The 25,308-nt window shown below is 53.6% G+C and overlaps 10 protein-coding genes across 10 annotated transcripts; 5 read left to right on the top strand and 5 right to left on the bottom strand.

Annotated features, from left to right (window-relative positions):
- Positions 1-158: 158 nt before the first annotated feature.
- Positions 159-4,297, top strand: J4E90_001841 (uncharacterized protein; the record flags this gene model as incomplete). Its single annotated transcript, XM_051431425.1, has 3 exons — positions 159-519; positions 665-731; positions 946-4,297. 3 exons carry the CDS (start codon positions 159-161, stop codon positions 4,295-4,297), a joined length of 3,780 nt encoding a protein of 1,259 aa, XP_051294559.1.
- A 984-nt stretch (positions 4,298-5,281) lies between these two features.
- Positions 5,282-5,910, bottom strand: J4E90_001842 (uncharacterized protein; the record flags this gene model as incomplete). Its single annotated transcript, XM_051431426.1, has 2 exons — positions 5,282-5,824; positions 5,875-5,910. The coding sequence occupies 2 exons, from the start codon at positions 5,908-5,910 to the stop codon at positions 5,282-5,284; spliced, it is 579 nt and encodes a 192-aa protein (XP_051294560.1).
- A 1,023-nt stretch (positions 5,911-6,933) lies between these two features.
- Positions 6,934-8,086, bottom strand: NMT1 (glycylpeptide N-tetradecanoyltransferase; the record flags this gene model as incomplete). The annotated part of the gene is made up of 3 exons (XM_051431427.1): positions 6,934-7,854; positions 7,901-8,003; positions 8,052-8,086. 3 exons carry the CDS (start codon positions 8,084-8,086, stop codon positions 6,934-6,936), a joined length of 1,059 nt encoding a protein of 352 aa, XP_051294561.1.
- A 2,490-nt stretch (positions 8,087-10,576) lies between these two features.
- Positions 10,577-11,068, bottom strand: J4E90_001844 (uncharacterized protein; the record flags this gene model as incomplete). Its single annotated transcript, XM_051431428.1, has 1 exon — positions 10,577-11,068. The coding sequence occupies one exon, from the start codon at positions 11,066-11,068 to the stop codon at positions 10,577-10,579; it is 492 nt and encodes a 163-aa protein (XP_051294562.1).
- A 1,269-nt stretch (positions 11,069-12,337) lies between these two features.
- On the top strand, positions 12,338-14,272 carry J4E90_001845 (uncharacterized protein; the record flags this gene model as incomplete). Its single annotated transcript, XM_051431429.1, has 1 exon — positions 12,338-14,272. The coding sequence occupies one exon, from the start codon at positions 12,338-12,340 to the stop codon at positions 14,270-14,272; it is 1,935 nt and encodes a 644-aa protein (XP_051294563.1).
- Positions 14,273-14,654: 382 nt separating this feature from the next.
- J4E90_001846 (uncharacterized protein) lies at positions 14,655-16,406 on the bottom strand (the record flags this gene model as incomplete). Its single annotated transcript, XM_051431430.1, has 2 exons — positions 14,655-16,314; positions 16,366-16,406. 2 exons carry the CDS (start codon positions 16,404-16,406, stop codon positions 14,655-14,657), a joined length of 1,701 nt encoding a protein of 566 aa, XP_051294564.1.
- Positions 16,407-17,383: 977 nt separating this feature from the next.
- Positions 17,384-18,142, bottom strand: J4E90_001847 (uncharacterized protein; the record flags this gene model as incomplete). The annotated part of the gene is made up of 1 exon (XM_051431431.1): positions 17,384-18,142. The coding sequence occupies one exon, from the start codon at positions 18,140-18,142 to the stop codon at positions 17,384-17,386; it is 759 nt and encodes a 252-aa protein (XP_051294565.1).
- Positions 18,143-19,950: 1,808 nt separating this feature from the next.
- J4E90_001848 (uncharacterized protein) lies at positions 19,951-20,931 on the top strand (the record flags this gene model as incomplete). Its single annotated transcript, XM_051431432.1, has 1 exon — positions 19,951-20,931. One exon carries the CDS (start codon positions 19,951-19,953, stop codon positions 20,929-20,931), a length of 981 nt encoding a protein of 326 aa, XP_051294566.1.
- A 1,649-nt stretch (positions 20,932-22,580) lies between these two features.
- On the top strand, positions 22,581-23,521 carry J4E90_001849 (uncharacterized protein; the record flags this gene model as incomplete). The annotated part of the gene is made up of 2 exons (XM_051431433.1): positions 22,581-23,255; positions 23,312-23,521. The coding sequence occupies 2 exons, from the start codon at positions 22,581-22,583 to the stop codon at positions 23,519-23,521; spliced, it is 885 nt and encodes a 294-aa protein (XP_051294567.1).
- A 659-nt stretch (positions 23,522-24,180) lies between these two features.
- J4E90_001850 (uncharacterized protein) lies at positions 24,181-25,256 on the top strand (the record flags this gene model as incomplete). The annotated part of the gene is made up of 3 exons (XM_051431434.1): positions 24,181-24,185; positions 24,238-24,356; positions 24,409-25,256. 3 exons carry the CDS (start codon positions 24,181-24,183, stop codon positions 25,254-25,256), a joined length of 972 nt encoding a protein of 323 aa, XP_051294568.1.
- Between the last annotated feature and the right edge of the window lie 52 nt (positions 25,257-25,308).

The following is a 25,308-nucleotide window of genomic DNA, read 5'->3' on the forward strand; positions in this document are numbered from 1 at the left end:
GCTCGTTACGAGGGACCCGATGCCTAGTAGTTTCTGCAGCTCGCGACCATAGGAAGAGAGAGCATCGACAGACGCCTGGCGCGCGTGTAGCATTCAAGACAGCTGCTGGATTGCAGTGCGTGCCAAACGAGGGCAAAAGGTCGTGAACGCTGTACACCATGGATATCAACTCGCTATTATCGCCGTCGGACTCGCCTGCGGGCACCCCAACACCACAAGCCGCCCCTACCATCCCGTCGCCGTCACTACTCCGATCCCCGGGCAAGCGCACAAGACGCCAGATGCCATCGCGAACACCTTCGGGCCTAAGCCAACAGATCAGGTCCTCCCCGCAGCCGCCCCAGACGCTCCAACAGCGTGTGCCGTCCCCGGGATACGCCCACATCGCGAACGGCGCAAGAGGAGTACACAGCGCAATGGGAACGCCACAACAAATAGCATCGCCACATGACGCGCGCATGGCGACCCCAAACCCCATGTACCGCCAAACATCCACACCGGGCATGGACACACTTGCAGGTACGTGCCCGCTTTCTTTGGGTAGTGGCACAGTGCTGTAGACGGCCCCAATGTGAGGGAGCCGCAGCTTAGATGCAGGGAGGAAAGAGCTACAGCAAACGACGATGGGTCGCTAGCTAGCAGGGGATCTGCTAACATCTCTCAGACCTTGCCAGCATGCAGCAACAACAAGCTGCGCGCCAGAACTCTGTAGTTCACCAACGGCCTGTCACGTAAGTTCTTCATCTTTGCTGAATTTCCTCGTCTGCCCTATTGCTGAGACCACGACTGCACCTGCATTTCCACGTGTAGCGCGCTTTGTGTTTTGTGGGGCAGGCAGTGACGTCCGGGTGTCGCGCTTGCCCGTGATCACGGGTTGCTGTTGCCCGTTCCGGCAGCCTAATTTTGTCGCGCAAACTCCACCACCAAACACTGACCACTTGCCAGACTGCAACACCTCGGACAAAACCTCTCCGGTGAGTCTGTAGCTAGCATCATGTCCGAGGCCTCACCGCGACCGCGCAATTTCATTACTCGCTCTCTCGACCAACAGCACATCGACTGGCTCAACCAACTCGACAAGACGCTGCTGGAAAACCCATTCGACTACTACAGCCATGTTTCGCTCGTCACCACTCTACACCAAGGGCTCCAAAATCACCTCGCATCGTTCGATTCCGACCCAAACGCGTACGAGTTGGTCCAGACTCTGCGCGATGCATACAAAACCATGTCAGACAAGTACCCGCTTGGCGAGCTCTTGTGGCATTACCGGCTGAACGACGAGAAGACTCTGGCCAAGGATGTGGAACAGCGCATGGGTGTGCTCGAACTGCACAAGCAGGCAACACAAGAGGAACCTTACAGCGCAAAGCTTTGGGCTGCATACGGCGAGTATGTGAGCTACCTGGTCGCGTGCTCTTGGGAGCAAGTACCCCCAGAGGAGTGGTCTGAAGAGGAGAGGCTTATTGGTCGAGAGCTCTTCCAACCCCAACTGCTACTGGACGCGCTGCAAGAAGGTGCTGAGAGAGTCAAGTACAACCTCCAAGAGAGCAATCTCGTCTGGGACCGCTACCTGCAGGTTTTGGAAGAAGACCTCGAGCGAGGAGGCTTCAGCCAAGAGAAGGCGAAGAGGGTAGCCGCCATCTACAACGACCGCCTCGGCCAACCACATGCAACATGGGCGAACACCCTTAGCAGATACTCGTCTTTCAATTCTCGCTACAATCAAAGCCACTACGAGCAGGTTATGGATGAAGTGGTGCAAAAGAATACACACATCAAGCAGCAATACGCCAACCGCGAAGAGTACGAGTTCAAACTCCTGCAGGCTATCCAAGCAGGCGACCAAGCTGCAGAGTACACCGCCATGACACGCTACTTGAAATGGGAGAAGAGGACTATGGGTGTCTACAGCTTCCATCTCGTCAATGCACTTTATGAGCGAGCCACGCTCCGATTTCCCGTCGATCCTTCCATATGGGAAGACCACGTTGAGTTTCTCGTTTGGCAGGATAACCGGTCGGTAGATTTACTCAACGTTCTCGAGCGCGCGACACGCCATTGCCCATGGTCCGGGTCACTCTGGTCCCACCGGTTATTGACACTCGAAGCGGAAAACAAGCCATTCGAGGACCTTGAACTTGTCAAGCACACAGCCACTGGATCTGGACTTCTGGAGCACACTGATTTGGATGAACTCATCAAGGTCCAGCTCGCCTGGTGTGGATATCTTCGGCGAAGGGCTTTCGATGACCCCAGAGCAACGGAGGATGATGTTGATGTTGCCGAGGTCGGAATTCGATCGGCTTTGGAGTTCGTCCGAGAGGTCGGCATGAAGAAGCATGGCAGAGAATGGACGGACCGAAAGTACCGTCTTGAGCGCGCCCACATCAAGTTCTGGCTCCAACGCGGTGACATTGATCAAGCCCGGCAGATTCAGGACTCTATCACCAAGTACCAAGAGGACTCTTACGACTTCTGGTATCGCTGCTACATATTCGAGATGCTCCTGTGGGCGCCACACGCAACGAGGGGCAAGCAAAATGCAGGTCAACCGTTATTGCCGCCCACCCAGGCCACTGCCATTCTGGAACGTGGCATGAAGCGCTTACAAACGATTGATCAACCCGAGCTGCTCATCGACATGTACATTAGCCATTGCGAGCAGCACGAATCAGCGTTTAAGGTGCGTAGCGCAACGATCGAGCGACGACGAGCTGAGCGCATCGTGTCCGTCCGGAGGGAGAAAGAACGAGCACTTGCGGCCGCTGCAGCTCCGCCACAAGACACGCCAGATAGCCAAGTCGGAGACAGCTCAACGAAGCGGAAACGGGAGGACGGTGACGAGGACGCGGTATTGAAGAAGAGCAAACATGTAGAGATCTCAGAGGCTCTTGACGGGGTCAATGGTCAAGCCAGAGTCGCGAGCGAAGCACCCTCGGAAGCTCGCTCTACAGGACCGAAACGAGATCGCGAGCACACTACAGTCATCGTGAAGAAGCTACCACTCAACACTACACAGACTCGAATACGCCAGTTCTTTACCGACGCAGGCACAGTCCGCAATCTAGTACTGAAAGAGGAGAAGGATAGTCTCACGGCTGTGGTGGAGTTTGAGTCACCCGAAGAAGCCCAGTATGCTCTGAGCAAAGAGGCGAAAGGATTCGAAGGTCACAACATATCGATTGAGCGAGGCCAAAGCACGACACTATACGTCACAAACTACCCTGCGCATGCCGACGAAGCCTGGATCCGGAACCTCTTCAGTCCATTCGGAGAAATTATCGGCATTCGCTTCCCTTCACTCAAGTACGATGCGCATCGCCGGTTCTGCTACGTTCAATTTGCTTCAGCTGAACAGGCGGTCGCTGCGACACAGCTGGACGATACTGACGTTGAAGGGTTGAAGCTAATCTCAAAGATCTCCGACCCCAACGCCAAAAAGAAACGCGATGGCGCTACCTCCGAGGGTCGCGAAGTCTACATCTGGCATCTCAACTTCAAGGTCAAAGAACGAGAAGTTAAGGACGCCTTCTCCAAGTTCGGCAAGATTGAGAGGACCAAGTGCCCAACTATCAGGTCGACTGGCAACAATCGCGGTTTCTGTTATGTCGTTTACGATAACAAGGATAGCGCTGATGCAGCAGTGGCAGAAATGCATGAAAAGGAGTTTGCGGGCATGAAGATCCATGTCGAGATCGCAAAAGAGCGTCCTGACACGAAGCCAAAGGTGCAATCAACTCTCGAGAATACGGAAAACGCAGCCGCTCGCGAAGGTACTCCTGGACATAGCGACGTTGCTCATGAAGCCGCTATCAAGCCCGCATCCTTCATGGACCGATCCATTGCAATCCTCAACCTGCCTGACACTGTGCCTGACGTGCGCATCAAACCGCTTGTCGAACAGTACGGCTTCAAGAGGATCAAGCTCGAACCCCATCATGGTGGTGCGATCATTGAGTTCACAACCGTGGAAGGTGCTGGCAAGGCTCAGTTCGCGCTTGAGGGCAAAGACTTCGAGGGAAGGAAACTGCGCATCGGTACAGTCCAGGACCTTAACAAGCAAAAGGGAGAGTGGAAGGCGAGCAACAGCTTCATCCAGCCAAACCGTGTCAACCGACCTACTGCTGCTCGCGGTGGACGAGGACGAGGAAAGCCCGGTCTTGGTCGTCCAGCTATACCGAAAGGTGCTACAACAACAAACGGCGAGCCGAAGAGCAACGCAGACTTCCGCGCACAGTTCTTGAAAGAGCCTGCGAAAGAGGCAAACAAGGACAACGACAAAATGGAAGAGTAATGGCAGAGGATTGGAGTACGGTCGCATGTCAAGGCCCTACACGGGCCTGACTGGTGTTTATCAAGGCGTGGGTTTCAACGGCCGCTTACGGTTCAACTGCATACTTTGGCGTTTGAGGATTGGTTTCCCATGGATCGGAGCCGGTATGGTTGGCTTTCGATGTCCTCTTTCCTCTTGGTATGGTGCTGAGCACTGTGTATGTAGTATAATATAATGAGTGTAAACTATATCCCAGTCTGGTCGGTTTCACTGTGACGATGTCATTCCTACAAAATCGCTATGCCCTTAGACTGGACCTTCTAATCTTGCTAACATCTAGGCACAAAGCCTGACTGGTGGCTCATCCATAATACGACAGCTCCAATCCAGAGGGTGGGTGCCCGTCCGCCACCCAACCCAGCGTAGCCAATATACTACGGGCAAGATGTTTGACAACAATGGACAAGGTGCACGAATGCGTAGCGTAAGGATCGATACGCGCGAGACGCGGTCGCATGGGCTGTGATCACGATCACAAATTCAAAAGCATAGTAGTTAGGCATATCTGTTGCGTTCGAGAAGTCAAGTGGAGTTTCTTGGAATCAATAGCAAATCACAATGGAGAGGAAGTTGTGTCATGGTCGCGTCAAGCTGACATCAATTTGACCATATTTTCCAAAAAGCTTCATGCTGAGTCTGGTAAAGAGCTGATGATAAGTAGAAAAAGATGACACGCTTTTCCTGCCTCCCTTACTATGCAAGTTCCGCTGACGTCCTGTTGGACTCAACCTAGGTATGAATGAAAGATATTTTCTCGTCGTCAAGAGCTCGTTGGAGCCTGACGATCATCGTAGTCTGTTGGCCTCACGCGCCAGCTGAGAGTTTCTTCTTCCTCTCCTTCAACTTTGCTCACAATTCCTGGATTTGAGCGCGCACGTCGGCAGCGGGACCCATGCACCTTGGTCGGCCGCCCCTCGGATGATCAGCAGTGGGCTCTAATCTGACCTAGTTCTTGGTTGGCTTGGCCTCTTTTTCTGCTGTGCTGGGATCCCGAACAGCCGGCTCAGGGATCTTTTGGTTGTGATCAATCAGCCACATCTCCCAGAGAGGCGCAGCCCAGATGGAAAAGCCGGTGACTGCAGTCCACTCCCTCATGTCGGAGATAACACTTGGCGGAGGTATTACTGTGAACTTGAGTACCCTGGCTATCATGGCTGCGATGGCCTTCAAGTCGTCCAGGGAGGCTTCCTTCTCAACGTCGAAGAAGAGAGCCTCTGGGTCGGTGGTCTTGACCTCCGAGCCGTTGGGCTGTTCTCCCTCTGTGGTCTTATCCTCGGTGATCTTGATAGCCTTGGGCTCGACTATGTGAGACTGCTCGCCGCTGCTCGGAGAGCTGTAGAAGGAGGGCTCCAATTCGAAGTCGTCTTTGCCGGGAGTCTTGTTGATGTGTACACCCATCCAGACCTCTTTGCCTGTGACAGGGTCCTTGGCGACAAGCATGCGCTTAGAAGCATCACAAAAGGTGAAGTTCTTTGGATCCTCACCCGGCTGTTCACATCAGTGTTGATCCTAAGTGTGACGTGTTGGGTGCATCTTACGTGGTAGTCCCTCGAATCTATGTAGCAAGCGGTCATCTTCTTTTCGATGTTCGGTATCTTGTTGGCTCTTCTTGTTGGCTTTTCTTGTAGGCTCTTCTTGTTGGCTTTTCTTGCTGGCTTTTCTGGTTGGCTTCTCTGGTTGGCTGTTTCTTATTGTGTTGGAATTCTTTTGGTAAATAGTAATGATGGAGATAAGTAAGAATCGACGAAAGATATTGTTGCGATAGTGTAGGAAGGATGGAGCTGAAAATAGCACGAGGCTTTATGTATCACGATGCAAGGGTTCCAGGTGAGAGAAACGACGTATGTTGCACTGACTTTCCATGTGGACAGGTAATAGAAGCCTTCTTCCAGAGTAAAAGTCTAGATAACTAGGAAAATCCCCTGTTACCTACAGTTACTAGTAGGGTGTAGGTTGTAACAGACGCGAGCTTGTTTAAATCCGTAATAGTAGTACCTGCTTTGGCGATGCTTGCGCCTGGGAAGCTATGCAAAACACATTCGGGAATTTGGCAGCTGTGATATGTTGTGAGTGTAAAGCCACTGGGTGGCGACTGAACGTGAGACGACCTTGGAAAGCTCACCGCGCAATCGAGGAAGGCACGTGATTGTGACTGCACTCGTGGGCAACAGCGCCCTGGTCCGTTCCTGTACTGCTTCTGACAAAGATATGCCGCTTTACGCATCGCCATCCTCCTCGCACTTTTCTGCCTACTTTACACGCGACAGATGCGGATCACATGGCGTGACTGTGAAAGCCTTGAAACCGTGCATGGCCATTCACTCATGTACTTGGTGGCCGCAGATGGTCGTCTGGCTGCCGATTACGTCAGAGCTCCTCTGACTGTGATGGGCCTGAGCCCTGGTAAATGACGTAGGCTCTTCGTCACTAGCATCACAGAAGCTACGTACAATGGGCAGTAAAGAGATCTTGAGCGAGTGACATTTTCATTGTTCGTGTCGAAATTATGCTGGCAATGGAACAGCAGCCCAAAGATCTCCGACGCGTTAAGATGGAGCTAATGATTGGATCTCCAAATTCGAGTACTCGGGGACGAATCATACGGCCGGGGCAGCAGCGCCAACAACGGTCTTGCCAGACATGGTTTCAAGACGTTTGAATCCTCCATGCTGCTTCACACCCTCCTGCAGCTCGACCATCCGCTTCTGATCGCCAGTAGGATCGTCAGCTTCCTCCTCGAGTCCCCAAGCCAAGTACTCATTTGTGTAGTTAGGCTTGAAACTGTCATCCAACACACCGAGCCTCTTGCCGTAGCGGGTGACCTTCTCCCAGTCACGCTGCACGTTCTGAAGATCGGGACTGAAGTACGCAAAACTACGCTCGAAGATCTTGCGGTTGGTAGGCGTGTTCATAGCCGACTTGAAGTTGCAGAACTCCTCCCAGGCTTGATCAGGAGACGCGAGGACGAAGTCAGTCGCGCGCTTGCATGCGCGAAGAAAGGCGCGGACTTTTTCAGGGTTCTGCTCGATGAAAGCGTTGTTGCCGATGTAGAGGATGCTGCAGAAGCAGCAACAGCCGAGTTGAGCGAGCTCATCAATGCGTAGCATCTTCACTTCGTCACGCGAGCGGTTCTGGCTGACGAGCCACTCTTCAAGCTCGACCATCTGGACGTTTTCGAGACCGATGCCGGCGTCGATTTCGCCCGTGATGATGGAACGGGTCACGTTCATGCCAACACGGACGGCCTGGTAGTCGTCAGGTGACATGCCGTAGTGTGCCGTGAGCTCGTCGAGCTGGATCTTTCCGAACTCGCCGACGTAGCCGATCTTCTTTCCCTTCAGGGTGGTGAATTCGGGAGTGATGCCGGACGATGTCAAGTACACGACACCAGTGAAGGGCTCATTGAGGAGAGAGCCAACTGATTGCACGGGAAAGCCACGAGCGGCTGCGGCGAGCGTATGAATCATCGCCTTGAAGCCGAGATCAACCTTGCCAGACCCGATGATCTCGGTGACATCCTGGTATGATTAGCTCTTGAAAAACGATCAATGGCGTTGGCCATACACTGGGATCATTGGGCTCAAGGAGAGCGACTTTAATGCCTTCATCCTTGAAGTATCCCTTGCTCTGAGCAAGGTAGAGGGGAGCGTGGTATGGCGTAGCGTGCCTGTTCACCGTCAGCGTACACCTCATTCAACCTAGATGCAAAGCGCACCAGTTGGTCAAGAAGGTGATCTTATCAGTCGACATCTTGACTTGGGTGCAGAAGCTGAGCTAGTCAGTACGCCAACATAGTGGGGAAGGGGTCATCATGAAGCAGCAATTGTCCTTCGCGCTGGAATTATCCAGATCAAGTTTGAACGGTATGATCTCAGAACAAGCCATCAACGATCAGGTCCCGGGGAGGGGCCTGATCCGCTGATGACTTGAACACCCGCCATGCTTTGCTTCTGATGGTTGAGATGGGTACCTGATGATGCCATGCTGGGCACCTGTAACTTGACCGAGATGCAATTCTGGTGTGCGAAGAGCGAGGCCGAATAGGCTTCGCTTTGCTGGTTCGATGATAGCATCGTACCAAAGTGGGTTGTATTGGGTTGGTGAAAGCTGGATAGGTGCGATTGGAAAACGTTGAGGAGCAGTTGAGGACGCAGCTTGAGGCCACGGCTAGAACCGGATACTTATACTTTACGTCTCATACTGTCGACTGAGGTCATGTATGGATAAATTGCTCACTGTAGGTGCATGTGTTGGGACATGGTGGGGCAATGAGGGGTACACTTCCCTCGTGGGTCAAAACACATCACTGAACCACAAGACGCGTCTCACCATGCAGACGGGATGTCTTTCAGCAATCATCATTCGTTTAGATTCAATTACGGATTGTCCGTAAGCCGTGGCTCTGATTTGGGTGGGCGATCTAGGTTTGCTGAACCACGTCCTTGGGAACTCACACGATGATCTTGTCTTTTTTCAGCGAACGGATTACTTCATTAAGATAGCTGCGTCGCGCCAAAGCCAAACAAGTAAGAAGAGATAATTGTCCACTGCTGCAATTCCGTGGGCTGATGCTTTACGTGTCATCGAAGCATCAGCAAATGACACGCACTATGACTAAAACTTCCCCTCCGAATATCGGTAGTATGAAGAATCGAGGGTATCTCGCAGATGCAAAGATTCGTGGGATGCCATCGAGATTACATCGCTACCGTCCTTTCTTGCAGCCACCCGTTCAAGCCCTGCCACATCGAACTATCCATGTCTTTATCTCCCAACCTCTTGCAGAAGTGCCTCAAAGCCTCGCACCTCTGCTTGATCCAATCTCTCTTCTCGTCTTCGCGGCCACCGTGCAGCTCTCCAGCAATGGCATGTGCAACCTTTGCTTCGCATACTGGACACAGATATGGCGGTTGTCTTACATCTTCCTTCATGCTACCTGTACCCTGCATATTACATGCATAGTATACACAATGGTCGAGCGCGAAACAATGTCCTAGCTCATGTGACACTGTACGCGCGAGACGTGAGAACCAAGGCGCCTGTCCTTCTTGCACCGATGATGTAGGCCTATATGCTGTCGCGGCTTGGGTAGCCGCTTTCATCGCCCCACTCTTGCTTAGTTCTTTTTGTTTCTTCGTCGCAGGTTTTGCCTTTACATCCTCTACAGCACATAGTTCATCGATAAAGGTTTTGCAATGACTCCACGGCCACATGTGGTTTCGGTCGATCTCCTCCCCTTTCCGTTCATCCAGTATTGGGTTGTATCGCGCAGTCTGCACGACAGCAACTCTGCTGCCTCCATACGCCCTGCCACAGCAGAAGTCATCATCGTCAGACTCGTAGATGTCGTGGTCGACTAGGACGACCATCGCATAAGCGTCATTAGGCAGAATTGAGATGGCTGTGTCGAGGATGTCGTCCAAGTTCAGTTGAGCAGGGAAAGCAGTGTCCGGCGCAGGGCGAACGCGGATTCTGGTACACCGATCTCCATGTGATAGACCGATGTACTTCGGCAGAGCGGCACTTCGACAACCCATGGCGGACTTCGTATTGGAGCCCCACGATGTCCAGGTCAATGGCGTGGGGAAGAGGCGAACAGGCATGGCGTGATAAAATGCAGTAAGATAGTCGACAAAGTGATCTGCAGATGGAGGAGATGGTCCGGCTTTACCCTCGCTTTTGACTTCATCGTGACCGGTTGGTACTACCCAGTGCCTCATAAAGTCCGCTTTGAAACTGACTCCAGGCACTTGCACCACATACAACTTATTCCTTCTTGGCGCCGATGATAGTTTGTTCCTACATTCCTCGTTCAGCCATTCCTTCGTACTTTGCGGTGAAGAATCTGGGTCATAGTTGAGCTCGTCGTGAGGTAGGACTAGAGGAGCGGGAAATGTTCCAATAGGACGTTCCTTGACACTCTTCGGCACTCTTCCAGATATCGTTTCTGCTGCTGCGCGTGCTGCGGCATCCGGCTGTTCATATCCAGCGAACTCTGCGAAGGGCGACGGATTTAGTTGTAGAATGGTGTGCTTACATGCCATAGCGGGTGTCAGTACGGAACGAAATAAAAAGAATGAAAGAAGAAGGAATAAGGATAGGGACTGCTGCCTGAATGGCGGCTGGTTGTCTTGGACGCTAGGCAAACCCCCGCGATTCATGTCTACACCTCGCTTCATGCCGCCGGGTCATCGTGCCTGATTCTCTCTTCCCATCCCCTGTGCACCTTCGACCGTACTTTCACCACAGCGGGTCGTTCCTTCCCCAGTATAGCAAACTCCCCCCAATCGCCAAGCTGTTGAAGATGCCAACGTAGTGACCCGCGATCTTGTCCTTCGCTCCATACGCGCTGACAATCACCGTGTCCGCGACGGTTGCGACTAATCCCGCCATGACCGCAACTCCCAAGCTCCTCCTGTCTCGCAGTACCAGACCAAAGACTGCCAACAGGACGCCGTTCTGAACGTTGCGCGCTGCTATCGCTGCAACCAGGGCTTTCTTGGTCTTCTGATCCTCGTCGTAGGTACTTTCGGTATTGCTGGATCGTTTCGCAGATGCGGGTGATGTGTCGGACTCGGCTGAGATGGGCAGACCGTAGCCATCAGCGAAGAAGGAGGGGTTGCGTAGACCTATTATTCCGAAAGGGACGATTTCGAGGGTTGCGATGAAGAGCGCGAGGCATTCCGCTGGCGGAGGTAGGTGGTGGAAGAGGTTGCGGGCTTGAGTTGTCATGGTGGCGGATTGGTTTGACCGTCAGGATGATCTCGGAAAGAGTTGCAGCGCTGCAAGGCTTGAGAAATGGGACGAGACATGGTGAAGTCTTATAGAATCAGTTGCCATCGATGCAGGAGAGATGTAGGTGTATGTAGACTTCCTTGAGCTCCCATTGGCTGATAACTTCGGACTTCGGCTGCGGGGATCGCAGGGCTGTCGCGTCGACGCGTCTTCCGCCCCATCGTTTCGCGCCTCATAACTTCTACAACATGTGAACACCACTGTGAAGAGTAATGCGTGATTACTACTTCGATTCCCCCGATAAAGTCCCGCGATGAAGGCTTTCTGGCATGCGTCATAGTGAAGACACGTCTCCAGTGAACCACGCCCCGGGCGATACCGGCTTCTCCTCCACACCCAGCGAGCGCGCTGCAATGCCGAATGAAGGGGGAAGATGCTTTCACGAGAAAGGAAGCGTGAATGAGAATAGAGCCCACCTGGAAAGAGATGGAGAGTGAAGATCGACTACCGTCAACTCTGGACTTGGAGTGCACAGGGAAACAGTGTCGTTGAGGCATCATGGCTGAGTGCATACCGGGAGGCGTATATGTGCTATCACTCCTTCACTCGGTGGGAATGAGTGGGTATATTGGCTCGCAGTAGCGACTATCTTGGGATTGGATGAGGTTACTTCCTTGGAGCGGATAGGCACATGGGAAACTCGTCTGTCCGCGGTCTCGTCCTATCAGAGGTTCGTCATCTCAAATATCAGCGCACGTAAACGCATCGCTACCATAATTTGCCTGAGATTGTGAAAGGCTTTAGAAGCGGTACAATGCTTGTTTGCATGTGCGGTGAAACTAGGTTCAGCTTTTGACAGCTCGACTGCGCCTGCTTTCTGTCGAATTTTCCCTCGTGTGGCGCTCTTTCCTTCCAAGGTTGTCTTCACTCGACCCTCAACACCACGGAAAGCTTGGACTCGCCTCGCACACTTCCGCCTTCACACGCACCTCTCAATTCTGCTAGCCGCTCCCTCCCCAGTACATAATCCGCCCTCCCTCACCTTTCTTCTTACTCTCTCCACACTCGCTCCTCAACTGCGCAGCTACAACTCTTGCGTCCCGAAGCCCCGACCGCCAAAATTTTCTGTCGACCTTGCGCGACTTGAGCCTTCCCTAGGCGATCTGTGTCTATCAAGCGAGCTTCGCCCTCACCTCCGCCTCCCACACCTCACGAACCGCGGCCCAACGCCCGACCCCTACCTCACTCGTCGAGCGATCGCATAAGATGGCGACGGCTCCTTCCTTCTGGGCTGCTGGCGGCAGCAAGATCAAGTCCGCCGAGTCTCCCAACCCGAAGATCGCAGAGGCGCCGCCCAAGGCCAAACCAGACCCTCATCAGAAGAAGGGTCTCGTACTGAAGGGCATGACCAACGGCCAGGCTACCAATGGCGCATCGAACGGTCTTTACCCAAAGGCCGCTACTGGCAAGAAGACCAACTGGGCCGACGAGGACGATGACGATAACACCTTCATCGCCGAGTTCATGAGCCAAGATCCCAAGATCGCCACCCTCGAGACCACCGTTGCCCTCAAGGAGGAGCGCGTCAAGGAGTTGGACGCGCTGGTCGAAACTAAGACGCTTCGCATCGCGGAGCTGGAAGGCGCAGTTCAAGGCAAGGACGCCCACATTGACTATCTCGAGATAGAGATTCAAAAGAAAGATGTCGAGATTGAGAAGCTCAAGCAGGTGAATGGTGACCAGCTCACTTACAACCAGGAGCTTCTGCGCCTGGCTGGAGAGAAAGACACCCAGATCAAGAATCTGAAGGCTGAGCTTGAAGAGAAGGTTTCGGCAATTGATAACCTCGAGCAAGCAAAGAAGGCTGCAACCATTAGCAGCCTCGAGCAGGAGTCGGCCGCACTCGTCCCCGTTCCCACAAACGACGAGGTGACCACCGAGGATGCACCCAAGGACGGAGTCTTAGAGAGCACAAAGTCTAATGGCCCCGACATCATTACCGAGACGAAGACGAATGCTGAGAAGACCGCATCTGTGGCTTCAGACTCAGATAGCTTCGAGATCATCGATCCTCCCATGACTGAGGAGGTCAAGAACGAAAAGCCTGCGATCGTCGTAACTGAGCAGTCCAAGGAAACCGGAACGGCGAAGAACACCAGCGGCCCATCGCTCGTCACATCCTCATTCCCCAATTTTGTGACGAAGGAGACCCTGAAGGTCGTTCCTCCGGCTCCAAAGCCCAAGACCCTGACCTTTGGCATTGACATGTCCAAGTACGGGAAGAAGCCGGCCCCGTCTGCTGCTGCAAAGACCCCACCCACATCGTCGCCCGCTGCCGAACTGAACGGCCATACCACACCCTGGGGCCACTCGTCTAGGCAGGCGCGTGACAAGACCGGTGCTATGCCGGAACTCAACCCTTCGGCTGACATTCGTCACATGCCACACGGGCAGCGCGTCGTCTTCGGTAACGGCCCTGAAGTCATCGTCAAGCTTGGAGAGGTGAAGCTGGCTAGTATTCCTAAGTACGTCCTGATGCAGTGCTCAGGCAAGGCTCACAGGTACTTTACCGCGAATCCTGACGCGACTTCTTGGGTTCTGCCCGCCGGTTCGATGGACGCTGATGCTGCGACCGCACATCTGAAGTGGATGGACGAGATGACCTATCAGAGCAGGGTCTACTCTGTCCGCCTCCAGACTGAGACGGTATATGACAAGAAGAACTTGCATATCTGCCGCGCTGCCCGCGTTCTTGGTTTGAATAACACCTACGTGGCGCAGTTTACCAAGCAGTTCTGCGACCGCATCCGTGCTCAGGATGTGTCCTTCGAGTTCATGGACCTTCTTTGCCAGTTGGCGTACCCTGAAAACGACCCGGTCTTTGACTGCATGGTCCACAACCTTGTCAATCAGAAGAAGGTTGGAAACGCCAAGGGCGCAGCCGATTTGGAGAAGCTGATGGCCAAGCATCAGTCCCTGAAGGAGAATGTAGAGAAGATTGAGAAGCGCATCGGAGGTCGACCACGCAAGACCTGGAACTCGCCCGAGGGTAGTGCTCGTGGTGGAAGCAACGACCGCAGCGGCAGCAAAGGTGGAAACCGTGGCAAGTCAGCACCGCGCAACCCGCCTATCGCACCAGCGCCTGGAAACAAGCCCGTTACTCCGGCGCCTGGTGACGCGTTGTTCACCACTCTCCACTAGGTCCGCCTAGTGACATGACGCGGTGTACGGGAGGGAGGGATGGAGTGCATCGTGGAAAAAAGATGGATGATTAACGACTTCAGCGACGCGAGCGCATTCCAATGCGTTCAAGCGAGCGAGAGTACTGTATGCTCTGTAGTGCTTTGCATTTACAGCGAAAAAGGGTATATAGAGCGAAAGCTTGATTCATTGATAAGGCAGTATAGGATGTCTGGGTGTATCTTCAGCGCCATCAAGGAATGTCAGGTAGTTATAGTTGGTAATGTCATCGATGGATACAAACACCCTTCATACGTGATACATTTGTGCAGCAAACTCTTGAATATCTCTCATTGGGAGTTGTTTGTCTCTTTGGTTCCATTGTCGTAGCCGAGTGTATGTTCTAACATCTACACTCTACACCCTTCCGACTCACACAAAGATACTTGACGCCCTTGTACGGCGTAACACCACTGCCCAAGCCCTTGCTCTTCTTTTGATCTACATTCAGACTCTCCACCTTGATTCCACTCGGCAACCAGCCTTTAACGGAGAAGCTGATGGTTGCGCAGCTCGGCATGAGGACTTTGTTTGCCTGCTTGATCTTCGCATCACTGTCCGGCTTGGCTACGCTCAACGAAGAATGCGCAGGTAAGGAGACCTGTGTGCCCTGATCATCATCGTAATCGTATGTCGACGTCGCGAACGATACAGGTCCACCAGCGTCCAACGCGTCCTCCGCGGATGGGTCATCCTGCCCAATTACAGTCCCGCGTAATGTAGCCGTCGCACCGACCCCTCCTCCGCGGTCTTGCGACATGAGATTGCTAATCTCGCGACTGCTAATGCGCCATTCTATTGCCCTGTCTCCAGGCGCGTAGCCTGCATCTCCTGTTCCACGCGCGACGCGTAGATCCGCGACGTTCCTGACGGACGCTGGAAGTGGGATGTGAATGGTCATTTCTTCGATCGCAGGGGCGGACGTGGTTCCTGTCGAGGAGGATACGCGTCCCAGGCTAGCTTTCGCAGCGCTGGGTTGGGAGGGCTTGTTTCCGCTGAATCGTGGGTTGAGTTGGAGTTTGACTTCGAAGTCTGTGCCGGTCGGGCCGAGGGAGGGGTGGACGGATACTGTAGCTGGTATGTTTAGCTTTGGACTTGAAGTCTTTGCGTTCTTCTCTGTGGAGAAGGCGTCCAGTGCTGCAGAGCCCAGCAGGTCCACTTCGTACCCAGCGAGCACGAAGCGACCGTCTGGCGGTACGAACGAGAGTTCACCTGGCCTCGCTTTCCACTGGTTGAGTCTGACGCAGGGATGGAAGACAGGGAGTGAGACCGCATTCTGTATGCCGCCCCCGCATCCCAAGTGTAGTATGAGATCAGGTATTCCAGAGACCTTGGCCGTGAAAGCGATCGTGCCGTTGGCCATGGCGGCTAGAGGGCGACCCGATGGTGATAAGGTGACCTCTAGTGTTTCCACGATATCCACATACATCTCGTTGCTCGTATGCCTGACGTTCGCTCTTCTCCACGGCACCGGTGAGCCTGTCTGACTCGAGGTCGGTGATGGTCCCAGTCGTGGGCTTGCTCTTCCACCGCCTAGACCAAATGCTCCGGTAGCAGAGGGCGCGAGGGAGCTCGGTGTCGAAGAAGGCAGTCCCACTCCTCCCAGTAGACTCTTGAGTAGATTCGGCGCCTCGACGACATCTCTCAGCGCGTTCGGTTCTGTGTTCGCGATGATTCCGCCATCCACCATCTCGCTGAGTAGTTGCGCGACGACATCGTAGTTTCCCTCGATCTTGCTCGCCAGCAGTGGTGACCCTAGGAAGTCTTCGAGTACGTCGGTCAGGCGGTGGAGGAAGGTGAGGACGGCGAGGGGATCGGTGTCTGCTGATGCCGGGCACAGGAACAGAAGCTGGTCCTGTATTATGCTGTATAGCAGTGTCGGCGGGTTGGTGTTGGGCAGATATATCAGCGGCGGCCGGGGGGCGGGATGCGCGAGATAGAGAGGCAGGAGAACGGAGGATGGAGGCGGGCGGTTGAGGTATGTGTGTTCGAGGAGTGGAGTGCTAAGGATGTTAGAGAGGAATGACGTGATCGCTGGAACAGATGAGTCTTACTTGTGCTCATCAAAGATGTAGAGAGCTTCGATTGCGCTCATGGTGGGAAATGTCAGCTGCGAGCCATGCGCGTGGGAAGACGTGAGGTCCGCGTCGTGGGGCAGTTTGGGCGGGGAGCTGCCGGAGCTAGAAAGATCCCTGCATGGCTAGCATGTCATGCAGACTTCTGGTCGCAAGATCTTTACACGATAGAGCCAGCGTGTTGCATCTGAGTTAGTTGCTGGGTTGTCTGTCTAGCGTCGCGATAATGGCGCTGCCACCTCCTTCCGCTCCGACCTTCAAAGAGGCTCTCAAGAATGACAGAGCGGAATTTGAAGATTGCACTCCATGTCGCGTAGTCGGTATTGTACTCTAGAACACACTGTATCTACCTCAGTACTGACATAGTTGTTAGGAAGCGCTACATTTCTGGGCCTCGGCGCCTTCACGTACGTCTCGGGCCATTCACAGATCAAAGCCAACGAAGCCGCGATACGAGCCAGCAAAAGCATGTTCGGAATGCGGAGTAGGGGAATGGCAATAACAGGAACAAGCGCCGTCATGGTGGGCCTGGGGTTATATCGGTGGTTTGCATAATGGGAGGGGTACAAGGAGACGCTTGAAGGTCACAAGCCTGGAACGGATACCTAGGTATTGTAGGTGGAAAGACTTGAGTACAAACTTGGGCATGCATCGGCGTTTGGGAATCACATCTTCACGAACGAGATGAGTCACTGCATATGGCATACAACAGTTGAGGACATGTAATGATGGTATTAACACCCTCCAAAAAAAAACGCTATCTACTTCCACCCCCGAATGATGTCCCACCCCGTAGAAAATGCGAAAAGGTATATAGCCTCCGAAATCAATAACACCACAGAATGCGTCTAGTAAGCCTCCCCCAATGCGTATGAAAAATGATCCACTAGCCCTGTGCGCCGTCTGGGTATGATGCAAGTAGTCGTGATTCGTCGAACAGTCGTTCGTGTCATTGCCTGGAGTTCGATGACAGGCCCTCAGGCTTCGAGCTGCGGTGCTATGACATGCGTCCGCGCTTGGATCCTCCGCCGGATGAGCCGTCTCGCCGGTCGTTGAAGCCATCGACATTGAAGAAGTCGTTCATGAGTCGTCTCTTCTGCCCTGCACCGTTGCCTAGTTGGAAGAGGTTCTGGGCGGCGGATCGTTGGAGGTTTCGGGTAGACGAGCGGTTTGTGGGGCGGCGAGAAGCAGGGAAAGCGCGGCGGGCAGCAGCTGACATGTCGGCGGCAGCGGTCTCGTTTGGCGATTCAGACGGGAGAGCTTGGGCTGCAGAGAACTCGAAGATGTGGTGTAGTGGCGACATGTCGGCCTCGGTCGTAGAAGCTTCCATCTGGAGGGGCGGCGCAGAGTCAGAGCGTGTGTCCGTAATCGTTGTGGGTGCCAGCGTGCGTGAGTCGTCTATGCCGTGGGTTCGGTCCATGATGGGTGATGAGCTTCTGGCGCGGTTGTGGTCGAGGTATTCGTCGTCGCTGTCGCTGCTCGTCTGCTTGGGCAAGCTCCCGTCTAGTCGTTCCGTGGCCCACTGCCGTATTCGCCAGCCCTCGCCGTCGCCCACACCAATATTTTCCTTGTCCAGGAAGGTGAGCAGCTCATCGAGAGCCTCCTGGTAGCCGTCGGTACGGGCCCTGTCGATGTCGGCAAGCGCGGACTTGTACAGGTGCGTCACGTTGAGGGCAGCGGTGCGGAAGGACTGGTGCACGTCGTGCTGCCCTCTTGTCTTGGGCAGCGACTTGTTGAGGCTGCGCATCGAGTCCATGGTGGTTGTCTGAGCTGTTGGCGGCAGGTGCGGTCCTGTCAAATCTTTGTCGGGCTCCACTGCGTTGTGGCCGGTGTTCGGCACCCGTGGGCGATGCAACCGTGATGGGGAGCGAAGTGGAAGAAAAAAAGTAGATGAAGCCGATAAGGTGAACGACAGTGCTGTTCACTCGGAAGAAGCGTGGCTTCTCGTCGCTCGCTGGGTTGAGGTCGTGCGCTGCTCCTGGACTCGCGGGGTTGACGCTATCACGGGCTCTTAGCTCCGGGCTAGGCCCTGACAGCATGTGCCACCCTTCACCCGTCCCCATCAACATCCTTGATTCACAGCCCCAGCTTCCAGTCAGCATGCCATCATGACTTCGCACTTAGAGCAACTTCCTGTCGAGCTGTTCGAGCTCGTTGCTGCCACTCTTAACCTCTCGTCTCACAAAAGCCTTCGTCTTGCATCCAAGAGATGTCGCTTCCTCACCCATTCTGTATTTGTAGAACGCGCTTTCTCCCGGCTAAAGACTACTCTTGGACCACCCTCTCTCAACCGTCTCATCAACGTTGCGCAGTCGCCTCATTTCCGTGGTTCTGTCAAAGTCCTACAGATCCAGCTCCTGACATCAGCGGAGTATAGTGTCCTCGCTGCTATTAGCCGTGTCGGCAGGTTTCCGCCACCCAAACGATTTCCCAGGGTACCTGGCATCCAAGACAAAGATATCAAGGACGAAGCACCCACATTCACGTATGTCGTGGAAAGCGAGTATCCAACCCGCTTGTACGATGGCCTTGTTCGAGCATTGCGAGGCTTCACCAACCTGACGGCCGTTCACTTCCATCCGAGGGGATCCCAGCTCGCGGAATCCAGCAGTCTTCTGTCCGCAACTGATCGCCTATTTCGTAGTAGATGCTTTCAGGTTGTCGTGGACGCCATCGTTAACAGCGAGGTCCGTCTGAACGAGTTTCGTATGGCCAAGTGCAAGCGTGGGACTGCGCTGCATAAGGAGGCTATCCTACCATTCTCAGCCCTCCAAATACCTACGCAATCTCTGAGGACACTACACTATCGCTTCTCGCACCTCAAAGTTCTCACTCTCTCTGCCTTGTCTAGAAACGATGACCTCTCTCGCACACCTGGTTGGCAGAATGGGGTCGGAAATATCATTGCCACTGCACCAAAGTTGAAAAGCTTCACGATGAGTCTCGATCGGACTAACTATGCCGCAGCCATCGTTCACCACATGGTTGCTTCTTGCGCTTGCCTTAAGTTAGAAGTACTCCAGCTCATGTTTTGCGCATTGCAGGGAAACGACCTAGTCGCTATTATTAGGAGTCAGTCTACGACATTGCGACGAGCTGTATTCTCTGACCTTCGCCTTGTGACTGGCACTTGGTCGTCAGTATTACACGCTCTAAAGGAATGTGGGAATCTCGAACATCTGCGCTTCAGCTCGCACTCGGGGGCAGAGCATCCAGTTCGACGTCTGGACGTGGCCCGAGGACATCGTACAATGACCGATATGGTGGATGAGTTCATCGCGGTCTTCGATACTACAGCAGGTGCTTCTAACTCACAAGAAAGTGGCTTCGTTGACCCTCATCATCACGCTGGTCTGTCATTGGCCAGAGCCAGTACCACAGTACCAAGTGAATGAGAGACTCACCCACGGTTACCAAACTACACCACTCTGCTCTTGCGTTGTCGTTAATCAACGCCCATTCGGCTCACTACTATCACAGTCCATCTGAGTGATATTCTGGTTTCCACCCACCTCGACGCAACACGACTTGATACACTCCTCAACCGTATCGGTCACGCTGAAAATGACACCGATGTCCCGACTCTCGAAGGCGGACGTCCGCCTATTTTTGCGACAGCTCCAGGCCAATTCTGCCGACGTGACCAAGTGGGAACCCATGATGCGCCTTTCCCTGCTGCGCGGTGGGCTCATTGATTTTACAATTTATGGCCGCCGTGTAGCATCAGCGCCTCGTCTTGCTTTGATGGCTGTATCTCAGAGCGCTCTTGCATCCCTCGCCAAGCATCCTTGCGCACCAGCAATCAACTTCACCTTCGACGTACCCGCTGTACAGCTGCGAGGTGGAAATGGCCAGGCAAAACTCGTCTCCGGGAAGGGCAAGATGCGCGAAGCTCAGATCAAGATCCATGAAGCTGCTCTTATTGCGATCTCACAGTGGCTTACCGCCCTGTGCACACCCGCACTGATGCCTATTGCCGGAGCAAGCTTCTCGATCGAGACGTGCATCCGCTTCATCTGCGTTCACACTCTACACGCGCCAGAGTGTGTTCAGCACCTGACTGACAAGTTCATTACAAACGCCGGTAAGCTTGCGCTGAGCTCGCAGCAGGTTACAGAGCTTGTCAGGTCGCGCCGCGGTGACAACGACCAATTGCTCATGGGGCTTGCGGAGAAGTTGATTGGGAAGAAGCTCGACGGCCAGCTCGCTCCTAAGCAACTGAGCATGTTCTTGTGCAAGGCAGGCAACGAATTACTGAAGAAGAAGGTCGAGACCCTGGAGAAAGAGATGGGCCTCACGACTGAAGGGACGGATTCGAAGGCGGCATTGCAGTCCTGGACTGAGGGGTTTCCTCCCTCATCCCCCACAGCGGCAATCCGTTCCGCAGGTCGGATTCATGAGATCAAAAACCATGAGATCATCGAGATCGACACAGACATAATGGAAGTGGATGCAGACGGGTGGCAAGTACCCCCTCGTGCGAAAGAGGAAGCGGCAGCGTCGAAGAGGCAAAAATTGACGCACAACAAGGATGGTAAGAAGTAAGGAATGGTCAAGCTGGAGAGGGATTGACCGGTTCGAGCTGAAGGCGCTGTGGGCTGTGACCTGGACATCCGAGTCGATCTCTGATCGTCGACCGGGAGTACTATACAGGTCTAGTACGATGCGTTGATGCCAGTCTCTAATGATGGGCTGCCTGTAAAGATCCTACGTGTACGAAGGAAATTCTGCTCTTCAAACTGAAATGGAAACAATACTACCATCTGCTGATGTGTTTACGGGGCTAGACTATTGTGCATCGCCTGAGAAGCTTATACGGGTGATAACTAATACATCCTAACTCATTTCGCCTCCGCTCGTTCGTGAACGACCTAGATACCGGTCAGTCCCCACCGACTAAGATGATGGCCGTGATTCGGCACACACCACCGAGCGAGATGTCTACACGAACATGCAGTTGCTCCACAACGCTACCGCCACCACGAAAGCTTGATCTCACATCGATCTGCGTCGCTTCAACCATTCCGACATCTAGCGAGAACCTGCATGCATCGGAGCTCTAATGAGTGGGTAGTGGGGTAGCGCTGACCGGAACACCAAGGTTTTGCCGGCAGGACGCCTCGCTCTCGCCTGCGTCTGCGCAGGTAGCACAGTACCGAATACTTGGGAATAGATCACTCTACTCCAGGGTCTGGCTGAATCTGTGTATGAAGGAGCAGGGCCTGCATGAGATGGAATCGGGATGGAATCGCTGGTAGAACCCAATCTAATTATGGAACCGTCTAGTAGCGCGCTGCGGGCGAGCCCTGACGTCTTGTCAAACTATCGCGAAATGTCTCGCCGTGTCAGCAACAACCCTCAGACCTGACAGTACGCACTCAGAATCTCATCGTGCCCAAACGAGACGACGAAAAAACCAATTCGGCTCTCCATGCTGAGGTCCGAGCAGACTGTGCGACGAATGCACTGCTTCTGGAAACATTCTGTGGATCACCCTTATGCCGATGCTGTCGATCTCACGTCGGGGATTTTGAGCACCGACAACAACACAGCAACGCGCCAAGATCAACATTCCATGACCGCGAAACCCTGAAGCCACTTGTCAGCGCCAGCGCTGAAGATACGTCTATCACACCTGTCAGGGTCCGGGCCTTGCTGTAGCTCGACATTAGTAACTGGGAACGTGTTCCGGTGCGCGATACTAGGCAGGAAGTCGCATGTAGCGCGAGGCCGCCAACGGCTTACACGACCCCCATCCACCAATGCCATGGACCGGAATCGTCAGATCTTAGAAGTGGATACGGCTCGAATCGGTCAGAATGGATACAAGAGATGCAGAGGGTGAGGAACTGTAGATTGCCGGTGGGTAAGATCGCTGTTTAGTGTTTATCGAATTTCCTACAGTTTTGCGCGGATGCGTCGGTACGGCTGTCATCACCATCGGTCTAATTTTGATCGCGACCCATCTCACGGTCAGCCGTTGAGAGCGGCGAACGTTGGTGTTTGGGTATATATTTCTTTGGAGTTTCTCGAGTTTGGTTTCGTCAGGCTCAACAGTTCAGCACGGTTTCTTCTTTCTTTCTTCTTTCAAATTCGCTAGCCTTGCGTTCATATACTGGTATCATTACGATCGTTGAAGTCGAATCTTTGAGCAACACAACACTATCTCCAAGGACCTTCGCTACTTCTCCAATATGCGTTACTCCGCCATCACCCTCGTTGCCCTTACGGCGACATCAACTTCGGCCTTCTCCCTATGGCCTCGCCAAAGCTCTAGCTGTCCTTCCGTCTGGTCTGACGTCGCCACCGAGCTTCAAGCCGACTTTGCTGGCTGTGGCGCGGATGCTCACCAAGCTCTCCGTGCTCCCTTCCACGATTGTATCAACAACGGCTGTGACGGAAGTCTTGTCCTCACTGATGAGTGTGGAAGATCAGAGAACGCCGGTCTCTCAGCTATTTGCACGAAGCTCAAGGACTGGAGCGACAAGTATCAAGTCAGCGCCGCAGACATGATCCAGTTCGCCGGCGCACAAGCAATCGCCGCGTGCCCGCTCGGCCCCAGAGTGCAAGCACTAGTTGGCCGCAAAGACAGCTCAAACGCCGCGCCTGTCGGAAGTGTACCTAGCAGCCGTGGCACCCTGGAGAGCATCTTGGGAGCCTTCGCTGCGAAAGGCTTCTCATCCGATGATGTCGTTGCTCTCATGGGTGCGCACAGTGTGGCAGTCCAGTTCCATGACGACCCATCGCAAGCCGGAAAGGGTCTCGACTCGACGCCTTTCCGATACGACAACACCTTCTACCAAGAGACCAAGGACCGCAAGGCCCCATACAGTCTCCAGAGCGATCTTCTCATGTCCAACTCTTCACAGGTATGTGTTCACTGTCTTGATTCTCTCACCTGATCCGTCGCTAACTATCTTTGCAGACAGCAACCACATGGTCCAACTTTGCCGAAGACGCAAACAGCTGGTCTACCGCTTTCACGAGCGCATGGGACCGATTCGCAGTCATCGGAAGCGACGTCAGCAAGCTCCAAGATTGCTCGAGCTTGGTCCCCAATGGCTTTGTGACCACGAAGAGGCAAGCGTTCAACATGGCGTTCACCAAGAAGATGAGCGCAAAGTTCAGGTTGTAGGACAGAAAACAGCACATTTTGCCCAGTCTGGATAATAATAGCGATGGCATGGCGTTTGGGTATTAGACCATGGTGGTTCTGGGGTGGCTCTACTGTGCTTTCAAGATACTCCGCAATACGTTGCACGTTAATGTTTACTTTCATTAATGTATTACATCAATCTCATCGTACTCTTGCCGTTATCATCCTCGGCATGTGCGCGCTGATCTCGTTCTGCAGTCAATATGGACCCTACAAGAGAAAGACCGATTCGAGTAGATGAGAGAACGATCTTGAACACGCGGGTAAAAGGAGGCGGTGTGGCAGTGTGCTGCCTACGAACGACGCTACCTCAAACTATAGACGGTTCCTCGAAGACACGTCTAGAACTTTTTCACAAGACGGACGCTAGACGATATGACTCTCCAGCCTAGCCTCTGAACCTGGAGACTTTGATGAGGACTCTGAGGTCATTTTCCGATTGCGTCACAATGCAGGTTCATCTTCACCATCATCCTCGTACAATTTCTCACCATCACCACTCACTTTCATCGTATCACGCAGGCGACGCATACAGGCGCCTTGGAGCTTATGGCATTAGTTCCGCCGGATCCTAACTTGCTCCACTACACCACTACACCATCAACCCCCGCGAGTGGCACATCTCGACGCGAGTGAACATGGCGTAAGTATTCAGCAACCCTACTACCACTCTTGTGCTAACTTGTCAGTGGAAGAAAGCGAGCACTCGAGCCTGCCGTTGATGGCGGGCCTGCTGCTGCGACAAGGACCCGCCGCAAGCGCGCTCGCAAAGAGGTGATCAACGACAAGTCTCTGCTGCTGAAGCTCCCCGGAGGTGAGTGACATCATCAAAGGAACCATTAGAGTCTAGCTAACTGGATGAGCAGAGTTGAGAAACCGCATCTACGAGTCCATCATGGAAGACGTGAAAGAGTACAAGAAGGGCAAGACTTCAAAAGCACCGAAACGTGAAGGAGCTGGGTATCGGAACTTCCGCAATGATGAACCCATCCACATCAAGTACACTTCCATCAAATCTCGCAAGCGCTACAAGAGCGTCAAGCAATGGACAGCCGCCCACGAACGTCGTCCTTACTTCGGTTTGACCCAGGCCTGTCGTATGCTGCGCGAAGAATTCCGGCCCATCTACATGAGTGAACTTGGGTTCTGTATTGACCTGCATGCTGGCCAGTACCTCGCCGCTTTTGGATCCAACGAAGAAGAACAGAGCATCGGTCAGTCTGTTGCGAACATCATGCAAGTCCCACTCTCGGACGATGGAGCGGACCTGCTTCCTTTCTTGGAGAGGCTCCGTGAACTGAAGCAACCGCGACTGGACAACTCCCGCGTAACATACGGTGGACAGCGACACTGGAACCGAGACATTCTGTTAGCTATACTTTGTTGCGAGTTTCAGAAGGATACAGGTGGTCTTGCCAAAGCCAAAACTGGCATCATCAAAGTTACTGTCGTCAATAGTATGGGAGCAGAACATTACCTACGATCGCACGACATTCCGATGCTGGTGCTGGATCTGGATGCAAAGTTCTTCCCGTCGCAGAACCTACATGTCATGGAAGCTCACATGAGTATGTTGCTCTATCGCTTCGAACTGCAAGAGCTCAACGGCATGTTGACACGGTTTCGTTGTGGGGGTGAGAGCTTCACTTTTTGCTCTCATGCGGCTGGTTGGTACGGAGACTACCCAACGCAAGTCGTGCTAGTTCGTAACTGAGGTCTTGGGATGCATCTGCAAGACAAGGGAGGCGGGTGTCGAGATCCGAAGG

The sequence above is a fragment of the Alternaria incomplexa genome, assembly GCF_024043165.1.
Source record: "Alternaria incomplexa strain BMP 0042 chromosome Unknown scaffold_2, whole genome shotgun sequence".
NCBI lineage: Eukaryota > Fungi > Ascomycota > Dothideomycetes > Pleosporales > Pleosporaceae > Alternaria > Alternaria incomplexa.